Source organism: Amphiura filiformis, chromosome 12 (assembly GCF_039555335.1).
Source record: "Amphiura filiformis chromosome 12, Afil_fr2py, whole genome shotgun sequence".
In the NCBI taxonomy this organism is placed as follows: domain Eukaryota; kingdom Metazoa; phylum Echinodermata; class Ophiuroidea; order Amphilepidida; family Amphiuridae; genus Amphiura; species Amphiura filiformis.
This window is the reverse complement of record NC_092639.1, coordinates 3,901,734-3,913,143: the sequence shown is the minus strand read 5'-3', so window position 1 is coordinate 3,913,143 and position 11,410 is coordinate 3,901,734. Positions and strand designations below refer to the sequence as shown.

The 11,410-nt window shown below is 36.7% G+C and overlaps 1 protein-coding gene across 1 annotated transcript; it reads right to left on the bottom strand.

The window, feature by feature from the left end:
• Positions 1 to 4,202: 4,202 nt before the first annotated feature.
• On the bottom strand, positions 4,203 to 10,929 carry LOC140165675 (uncharacterized). The gene is made up of 2 exons (XM_072188979.1): positions 10,831 to 10,929; positions 4,203 to 8,645 (listed from the first exon to the last, which is right to left on the bottom strand). The coding sequence occupies exon 2, from the start codon at positions 8,615 to 8,617 to the stop codon at positions 7,049 to 7,051; it is 1,569 nt and encodes a 522-aa protein (XP_072045080.1). The 5' UTR covers positions 8,618 to 8,645; positions 10,831 to 10,929; the 3' UTR covers positions 4,203 to 7,048.
• Between the last annotated feature and the right edge of the window lie 481 nt (positions 10,930 to 11,410).

Below are 11,410 nucleotides of genomic sequence, written 5' to 3'. Positions count from 1 at the left end.
TCGAAGTAAACTTTATAAATCTGATGATTTATACTTAAAGTGTATGTAGGTTGGATGAAAAGCCGACGATCAATTGAAAATGTTGATATTTCGTATTGAAGATAGGGATTTTCACTGTTTGTTTGAAGACACCTGTACTAGTGGAACAACATCGATTTGTGAAGTAGAGATAATTGTATTCAGTTCTGTCCACATTCACAAAGGGCATACCAAACCTGTTTCTTCAAGCAACAAACATCCACTCAACAGTAGGAACGTCTCAAAACTCCCAACTTAACACTCATTTTGTATGTCACATATGCTCCAAAATGATATCAAATTACAATTTTTAAACGCTAGTAGTCATTTGCGATTAGTCACATGAAAAGTGTGGTCTCATCAGGGAATAGAAAACAATTTGTGCTGCAGTCACTATGGACCACAATAGGCTCATCCCAAATGGCATACTCCAATAACCTCAAAATACAATCATAGTAGGGATGACCAATGAACCATCAACTTGATTAGAACACTCCCATAGACATGCAGGGAGCTCAACTGTGCACTGCTTGCACAGACATTTCTAAATTGAGCTCATTTTTTTATTTTTCATAATTTTTCTGTAAAAATTGGAGATGTTAATGCCAATTATGTTTTGTAACTATCCTGCAAATTACAGCATCATAACTTATTTGGTTTTTCTGTAAGTGTGAGTCAAAATTGGTCCATCGCCACAGTGTGCTTAATTGCCAGTGGCCCAGTGCAGCACTGCTCAGAATGGCACAAAATATTCAGATGAAAAAGATCAGGTGAACACCTTGACCTACTGAGCTGTAATTTGGCAGAGTTTTAGTTATTACCTCTATCATACCCTCTGTAAAAAGGAAAAAAAACCGGACAAGTAGATCTCGAGTTAAAAATTAAATCACCAGCTTCCCTTTGGAATTTCCAAACACCTTTCGAATCATGTTAAATAGACACCTTTCTGAACATAAATGTGAAGTTTCATGCTCATTTGTTGTATTATTCACCTGATCTCAACCCTAAACATTTTCTTATATTTATACCATCTGCACTGACTTGCTGCTATACACGCACAGGAGCTGTACTTTTAAAATACGCGCCTAATCAATAATGAGTCTTTCACTCCATTTGTTAAAGTACTGTGCTCCCAGTAGCATATGGAATGACCAGGCCCTGGCCCTGGAGTGTGATGGTTTTGTAGCACATGACAGTATTCATTCAAGCCTATCAAGGTCTGTTATTAGCCACTTGCTGAATGGCTGGGCATTATCAGCTATCAAAGAGATACCTTATGCTGCTGCCAATCACAATAGATGTTAAACATTTTGTTAAAACCCCAGAAGTGATATCAGGACAAAGCTGTGCATGTTGGTACTTGATTGTTTGGATTCCTATGTTGAAAATCCCTTGTAGTACATTAGTATTTTTCTTATGTGTAGTGTATATTGTTGTGGAAAAAAGTTCACCTGGACTTTTGATTTTGTGCCACTTTGGCCATTATGGATGATTTTTGGCAAATATTTTCTAAAAGCATGATTTCAGTGCCTCGGTTTGAAGAAATACTTAATGCTATTGACTAGTAAAGTGCCATTTCATAAGAAACCCTTTGATACTTTCACAATATGCTTGTTTCATGTTTCCATATATATTAAAATAAAGAAATATAAAAGGTAAATATATGCTTATACCAATTTTGCTCACATTGCTATATTTAGACTTTGTCAATTTATTTCGTTCCAATGACCGGTCAGAATGGGAAACTTTGAAAATTCATAATTCGAAAAGTTTTTGACCGATTTTGACCATTTAACCACCAAAATACTTCTGTTGATGAGTTCTTTCCAGAAAACAATCTTTTGTAGCAAAAGGGGCAACAGGAAATTATGATGGTCATCCCTAATCATAGTGCAAAATTTGACCTCCTTGTTGCCATATGGCTAACTCCATGAAGTTGGGGCACAAAGTGTGACACAAGGGTCAAAATTTCAAAATGACTTAATTCTAAATGTAATGTGTGTTTTAGTTACTTCAACTATCATACTTCAACAAAAAGTGATCTTTTTACATTGGAAAGTACAGAATTTCTGTGGTAGTGGTTTGTTGTTCAGCAGTCAAGGCAAATATCACGATGCTACATGGACACCATTTTATAATAGCTCTCTATTTTAAACATACTGTCCATGACATGTCTTAATAAAATACTTTTTTATGATGTCCTACCATGGCAAATTCGCATAATATTACCAATTACACTATCTTAAATCAGAAACAAAAGTTATGAGGCATCAAAAATGGAGAATGACAGGTAAATCTATTCAAAATTATGTTTGATTTCTTTTTGTATCTAAAATTCACCAGGAATATATTTACAGCTACCTAGGATGGTTCAGAAAGTATTAGATTCACAGCTGGTAGTTTATTTTGAAACTAGAAGTAAAAAAAAACCTGCCTTTGTTGCAAAAATTCAACATAATTCTACCGATGCTACTTGGACACCGTGTCCTGTAGAATCGGTAGGATTGTGAGTTTTGCACAATAAGTAATCATACTTTGTGGTAAAGTTATTTATAAAATTACATTTGGGCCTAGGGATGTTAAAAGTTGTAGAAAAAATAAAACAAGGATACCTAAAAAGCTGGTGAATACATAAAACTGACAAAACTGTGTACCGATGCTACATGGACACCGTGTCTGATAGTGCATAAAAATTTGTATTGAACACATAAATATTTTACAATGTTTGCCTACCCTCAAAAGTTAATATGTTTAGTTGTTTGTCATCTAGTTTCAAAATATAAGAAGAAATTACATAAATTTTAACTGTTTGCTTCCCAATGCTATACTTTGATCACGATGCTACATCCCGATGCTACATGGACACCGCACCATTTTTTCAAAATATTTACTCTTTGTAAAATAGCAGCTCCTCAGATCAAGTTCCCTTGAAAACCCCTACCCAGTCACATCTTAAAATAAGTCCATTCATGTCAGTATGTGTACTGACCTTGCTGTAAGCAAGTGTAATGGTTTGAAATCTCCCGATGCTACACGTGGATACCACAGTGACATTTTCTCATGAAATTTTAAAACGACTGAGAGCTTGGACACAAATGCTGGTCAAATTTCCTATAAACACGTTTACATCAATCAAAACACAAAACAAATTGATTTGAATGATAAGTACATGTGCTGTGGGTGAGCTGTAAATACCGATGCTACACAAGTTTTTCTGGACACCGCATGTAGCATCGGGAAGCTCATTTTTGACATCCCATAAATTTTAATTGACTGGTTTCTGTTTTGTTTAAATGTACTTTTTAGTTACTACCAACATTAATTCATGTAATATTATGTAAAACTGTGACTGTTTGATGTTACAATTGAAATTATTTGTATTCCGCATACTTGCTTTTTCTATGTCACGTTTTTTGCCCTAAAAAGTGCTGGACACCAACCACTTAATGGCCCGTAAAAATAAAAAAATAATAGGTACAATTTTCAAGTAACTTTTACATGAAAGTTAAACTTCATATCTATTTAGAAAATATCAACTGAGGAGAAAAGGTACATATAAGAAATATTAAACTGCATTCATATTATAAAATTCTCCCAATTTGTACTGTGCCCCAACTTCATGGAATAAGCCATATATGAGTTTTTGAAGCCAAATTTTCAAAGGTCATTCAATTAATGTACAAATGTATTGGGGTTAAAGAACTGTGCTCTTGATAGATGAGCATGTTGTAGATCCTAGTGAGTACGCACTCAGATTCCTGTGCTCTTACAATATAGCTTTACATTGATCTCATTTTGTTGACATACATGTAGGTCATTGACTTCTGGACACAAACTTGTTTGAGAATAGATTGGTATAGCTAGGGCTGTCAACTCTCACGCATTGGCCGTGAGTCTCACGCATTGGGTCACTTTCTCACGGTCTCACGCCAAGGTAGTATAATCTCACGCCTAGGTAGTAAATCTCACATAAAAAGCTGCAAAATGAGTAAAATCTCACGCATTGTCCAAAAATTTGTTGTCCCTACCCCCCCCGCTTTTCAGATTCTCTAGGCCGTGGCTCAAATAATCACATGTCAAAATGAACATTGTAGTCGGAAAATCCCGGTACGCCTCTGTCTCACGCCATGCAATTCAAAAAAGTTAACAGCCCTGAGCATAGGGGAAATGCTTGATTTTTGAGAGGAAAATGTCGAGGGTTGACAAACAGAAGGCCTTAACTCAAAAAGTGCCTTTTTGAGAAAAATGAGTAAAATAATATTTTTGCATTGAGATGTGACCAAGTATTATTGTGCTATAGATGCAATAGGAAGTTGAATTGAGTTAAGGCTTATGATTTTAAGAATCTGTGGGTATTACAGATTATTTTGGTACCAAAATCTCAAAATGGCCAAAAGTGAGTTAAGGCCGTTTGTCAACCCTCGATGTGTACGTGTGCGCCTGTTTTTGAAAATTTGCAATTTGCACATTTTTTACCAAAATGCATAATTTTTCTCCCCCAAAAGTTTGAATTATGCAATATTAAAAATTGTTTACTTTTTTGAAAACATTTTGTGAGGGCCTATTTTCTATACTTTTTTTTAACATGGATTGTGTTGTAGATCATTATGGATTCTTTGACTTTAGTGAAAACTTCAGGTTTTTGGAAAATTAGTACTTGGGGAAAATGGTTATTTTGGGAAAATCTTAAAATTCGCGGTTGGACCTAAAATGCACAATACCCAAAATGCGCATATTTTGGCGTTTTTTGCGCATTAATAATACTAGGTGATCTATTTTTTAGGATGCATTTCGATTAATGGTGATCAAGACTTAGTTGACCTTTTTATTAAACTCAGCAGCGACATTTTACTCAGCTTAATTTTAAGATCACCTAGTATTAATTGGTATATTCACAGTAAAAAATAAATCTGAATAGCTAAATAACTTGGTTCAAAATTGCTTTTTGACATTGGCAATTTGGTCCACTTTTAGTGACAGAGTTTTTTTCTAAAAATGGAACATACAATATCTATTATTTATGGCATTGTGTAGGCCTATGTTAACATTTAGTGACAGAAATCATGTTTTACCTTGAAAATTAAGCATAGTGATTTTGATTTCATTAAAATGTATGTATTTTCTTTATTAGAAAAGAGTAAACCTATTAGTATGCCTGCCCTATTAGTCCAGTCAATCTAAACAAATTAGTGGTGTCACTCACCACTAATTGCAACAGAATTTTTTTCACTTTTATACATTTTAGAGATGTCCCTGAACAACATCATACCAAAAATATACTAAAATATACTTGGTGGAAAGGTAGTTTTTGGTGGGAAAAGGTCATACAGGGGTCAAATTTCAAAATTGCTTTCATCTTTTTAAAACTTGCTATACCAAAGCATTCCTCTAGTCTTAAGGATTCAGAAAAAGTATAGTTTGTCATATCTGTGATGTACCATTCTCAAGTTATAAGCAAAAAGGTCAAAGGTCAAATTTTGGGCTCCACGTGGGTCAACTTCGAAAAAATGCTCCGATCTCCTTTAAAATGGTCTCAATGTGTTTGTCCTTTAAAAACACTCCAAAATAAGAATAGTTTGCCATATCTTGGATGTTTCGTTACCCAGGTCCTCAATATAATCCAACTGTTGTTTGTTTGGTGACATGTCACTACAATCCAACTGTTCTTCTTCTTTTCTTGAAACATCGCTACAATCCAACTGTTCTTTATTTGTTGACACCTTAATACAATCCAACTACATTTCCACGAAGTGTATTTTAGTATAATTTTTGTATACTTTTAGTACTGTTCAGGGGACATCTCTAACATTCACAGCAGTGAAAAATAATCTGTTGCAATTGGTGAGTCAAAACCCACTTTGACTGGACTATATCAAGATACCCGGCCCCTAACTCAACACAAAAGTTGACAACCATGAGAGTAACCAAATTGCGCAGAAAAGGGGTTATTTTTTACCAGTAGCAAGGACCTTGAAATTGGCAAAAAAGGGGTATTTAATTTGCACTGTCCGTGAAATTTGACAGTGAAATTAGCAAAATAGGGGTATTTAATTTGCACTGTCCACGAATTTGGAAAAGGGGTAATTGAGAAAATCCAGAAATTTTATGTCAATATTTAGTGTCATTGATAAGGGGTGTTTGAAATTCTAATCACTGAAAGCGGGTGTTTGAAATTCTAGTCATTGAAAACCACAAAAAGGGGTTGTTTTTGGCCATTGTCCTCGATTATGCATGAAAAAGGGGTCAAATTTGATGAAAAATCATTGCAAAGGGGACTTTTGAAAAATTTGGTAACTCTCATGGTTGTCAACTTTTATGTTGAGTTGGGGGGGCGGTCACGATAATGAAAATCTAGTTGGGTACAATAGGTATAAAGTTTGTAATTGGTACTATTATATATAAGTAGGCCTTTATGGTATGCTATTTTTAGTCCATTTAATGAAATGAAATGTGTGTGTATGCTCAAGACATACTACTGGCATACAGAATGCCCCATCACCATGATCACAAAGGACATATTACTGGCATGTACAGGTGCGCGTCAAACAAAGAAATTCATCAGCCAAGGGTCTTGAAACTACCAACTTGTGACTTGACGCTCAGTTCATGGGGGCAGGTCACATTTGAACTTGGATCAATATGTAGTGTACATGTACATGGGTTTTTTTTTTGACCGGGTTGCAGACTAAGATTTCTTATGGGTTTTGCAAATCTTTAGTGAATTAAATGTCACCTGAAGCATTTTTCTCAGAGTGTATTTCAAAAAATTTTCCAACCCCATCCCCCCCAATGTCAAAAAGAAATCTACGCCACTGAGTATGATCATCTCTGTGAGCAGGTGTATTTCTGTCAGTAGTTTGTGAAACCTCACTTGTGCTTGGTTTGCTTTCGCCTTGACTTACAGAACACTTCTGACTTTGGTCTGCTACATCATTTTGATGCGTAGTCCCTATTTCAAGTTGTTGTGCTTGATTTATTTTTGTCAAGTGGGATTTCTCATGGGTTTTACAGGTCTTATGAGATTGGAACGTCAGATCACAGCTGGAACATTTGTAAGCTTTTCTCTCCCGGAGTGTATTTTAAGATGTTTTTTCAGATTGTCACGTCGATTGCATCTATAGGCGCACTGATCGCATGCAAACGGTTTAACTCCAGTATGGATTCTTTGATGTTTGATCAGATCCTGTCTATAGTAGGAGCAATAGCCACAAAGCTCACAAACATAACGCTTCTCTTGGTTGTGCGTATTACCTTCATGTCTCACTTTACTAGATGGGTCATTGAAACATTTATGGCAAAAACTACACTTGAATGGTTTTGCATTGGTATGTGTGTTATGATGAATGGACAGGAATTCTTTGCTGGTTGTCTTATGATCACACATGGAGCACTGATATTTCTTGTGTTTTTTGTTGACTTCCTTGTGGCCTTGGTGACGTCGGATATGTTTATCAAGATACCGCTGACAACCAAATTTAGCTCTGCAATTGTCCCACTCACAAATATATCTTTTATCTTCTTCTTGCATATGTGTTACCATGTGTCTATCCAAAGATGTAAAATTGGGGAATCGACTGGTGCATACTGGACACACATATGGCTTTGCAATCGAAAGCTCTTCCCCTGTGTGACAACTAATGTGATTGATAAAATCTCCCATTTTGGTGAATGCTTGTTTACATCGTTTACAAACTACATGTATATTTTTTGTTGGCGGCTGCTCCATGTCTATCATAGGAAGTAATTTGGGATCCAAGGCTCTCCTTAGCATAATCTGACGTTCACTCAATTCCGGCTCCACATCGCATTCGCCAGCTTTCTTTTTCCAAGGCGACTTCCAAGTTTTTTGAACGTTTTTCTTTTTCACTCCTGATGAAGCATTTTTTCTTTTTTTCAAAGACTTAACACCCGAGTTATTACACTTTTTTTCATCTGCGCTAGTATTCTCTATGATTGAATCAAAAGGAATATCAACACTATCATTCCCATCTTCAGAATCTAGTCCCTGGATTGGTTCAAGTTTGATTGTACCGGTGGATAACCTTGTCCGTCTCTCTACACTTTTAAAACTTTTATCAGAAACATCACTACAATCCAACTGTTGTTCATTTGTTGACACCTCAATATAATCCAACTGTTGTTTGTTTGGTGACATGTCACTACAATCCAACTGTTCTTCTTCTTTTCTTGAAACATCGCTACAATCCAACTGTTGTTTATTTGTTGTCACCTCAATACAATCCACCTGTTGTTCTTTTTTTCTGGAAACGTCACAACAATCCAACTGTTGTTCATTTGTTGAAACATCACTAGCATCAACCTGTTGTTGTTCGTTCTTAATATGTTCATCATTACCAGTGTGTTCATAAAGCTCAACAGTCATATCATTGATTGAAACAATAGATTTATCCGGGTTTATATTCTTAGCCACAGAAAGACTATCAGTAGCTAACAATTTCAAACAAATACCACATTGTTGAGATGAAATAACTTTGGTTTGTATAAGTTTCTCTAATTCTTCTTTCACATCTCTTATCTTCCGATTACCACAATGCTCACAAAAATGAAGGATGCCCATTGTTCTAAGTCCATGCAGCATACACTAAATCTTTGTCTTCTTCGATAATCTGTAAAAATAGAAAACAAAATAGTGAAAATACATGTAATTAGAGAACATATTGTCTACAATTGATCCGGATAGTCTGGACTGTAGCCCAATCCAGATAGTCCGGATGTTGCCCGAAACATCACATGTGGTCCTAACATTTCAAAGCTAGGGCACCCTGAACTCATGTCGCAGTGATGACGTCACACTCACAGCCTCTACATATAGTTGAAAACACGACGACGATAACGGTCACAAGTACTCATTTTACATCCTCAAATGTGCTCAAAATTGACCAACATGAACCAAATGTCTCATCTTCATGTGAGGAATGGTAGGAACTTAAGGAAGTGTTATTTATGTGAAAAAGTGGTATTTTGTGTGTACCCTACCAGTCTACCTTAGATATCTCAGAGACTCAAGACTTGTGTGCGGAGAATTCAGTGGAAATTGTAGTGACGGAGGTGCAAAATTTTTCAAAATAAGTAACAAAATCAGTGATTAATTCTGCATTTTTAGATTAAAAAAAAAAAGAAGAAATTTGAAGCCACTTAGAACTAGAAATTCAATGTTCCATTTAAAAAAGGTCATTTTTTTCACCCAATGACCCCATATTTTTTACATATTTTGCTCTCACTGAATGCCCCTTACTGTGAAAGTGCCTGCCCTTTTATCCATTCCATATTAAATCTGGGGTCATACAGTACAGTAGTGTTAGTGTACATTGTATACATGTATATGCACCCGCTGTCACAACTTCACACACAAATTTTGGGCAATTTGATGACATATAGTTCAGTGGCGCAGCTGCCGGGGGGGGGTAGGGGGCAATTGCCTGACTTACCCCTATTGAAAACTCTCTGTCCAAGATCATAACTACCAACATAGACGAGCCAGCACTGGTTGTGGAGACTCGGCCGTCTATACACACTTGGACAGTTCTAAACATTCCTTTGGCAACAAGGATGTTATATCTTGGACAGAGAAAGCAGATGGTACGAGAGAGGAGTCAAAGAAGCAATTTATGTGAAACGGGAGGAGCCTTCACTGAACAGGGGAGGCGGCCTACGTCACAACTTGGCCGGGGCCTACAGTTCAGCGATTAGGAAGATCCCTCTCATGTTGAACTCGAAGGTGACCTGTGATACAACAACATCCGCTTCACAGGTGAATGAACTTTTACCGCCAGAAGACCAGTCGGGCTGATGATGTGTTCAGGATAGAATGTGAAAATTTCCACACTCAAAAAAACGTAAGTCCAGTTGCCTAGATTGTAGTTCAAAATAATTTATTATTTACTACCTGGATGAATGATAATCTTCACAAATATATGAACTAGAAACATGCATGATTGACCCCTTATTGAAATATTGTTTCAATTAAAATAAATTGGATTCTCTTTCAAATGAAAGAACTTTCAGCTAAAAAATTGTCCAATTAAAAAAAGGTTAATGTTTTTAACCAATGACCCCACTTTTTTACATTTTGATCTCACCGAATACCAAAAATCATGCTCTCACCCAATGACCCCATATTTTTTACATTTTCAATGTAATTTTGCTCTCACTGAATGCCCCTTTTAATAACTTTAGTAACTGTGAAAGTGCCATGCAGTCCTAGATCCATTTCATAATGAAGTGCTCCCCCTTCGGGTCATTATCGTTGTGTACAACCCTGCAATTAAATCGGGGTTGTCAACTCTCATGCATTGCATTCAGGATTGCATTAGGCGTGAGTCTCGTGAACTAGTAGTTCGAATAATCAGACCCAGAACAAAATATTAATTTCTGACATGATCCTGTTCTGGGTCTGAACTGTTTCCATATGAAATCTTGATGGCAAATAGGACAAAAGAAGCACATGGTTCTACTTGACAGCTTTTTAATCCCTATTCATGTTACGTGAATCACGCTATTGTGGACCATCCTTCTGATACTTGAGTGTTTGGACAAGCTGAACGGTCTTTTGTCTACCTCTCTGTTTGTAAACAAACCAGGAGGTCGAAATCGTCCTCCTCGCCGAATACGAAAATCAGCGTAATAGACTAATAGTACGGCACTGGTGAACTAGCTGTTGGCATTGCCGGCATTGGTTTTGCATTGTCAATTGAATTGATGATCGTGATTGCAGCATGTTGTCACGCCAAACAATGCTGCCCTGCTGGATTAAATATACCAGCTTAAAACAAATAACTCGTAAACACTCACCTCCTTTATAACATCTTTGGAATATATATCTTGAATTTTTATCAATCAATTTGTCTAGTCATAGTCTTCATAACTAAATACCGAATCACTAACCTAAAATCTTGCATGTTATGAATATTTACCACTAATGACCGACGGGCTGTCTATACGAGGTCATGACTCTGCGGAATCCTACATTTCCACAGAAAGGGGTGCCTAACACATAAGTAACCGAGGGGACAGGCAACTTACAGGTAACTGTGCTTTAACCAGGCGCTACGGGGTTGTGCCGCTCTATGTCGCTTTTTGCAAGAATTCCCAAGACGTGGTTCCCGATTTGAGAAAAAAAAAAACCGGAGCGATTGCCGAATAGGGTGCCCCAACCCTAAACTCCGTAAACGAGGACTGGACTAATAAGTCTAGCAAGTTGCACCCTATTCGGTAACGAAAAACCCTAAACATTGGTCCCGAAATGAGATAATTGGTTAAAACTGTCAAATCAGCCGTTTTCAAGTAAAACAAAATCCATAGGTCCTGATCCCGGGGTGGGTGGGGGACCCAACTTTAGAAGTGACGGGTATGTGTCTACCGGCGTCGCGAA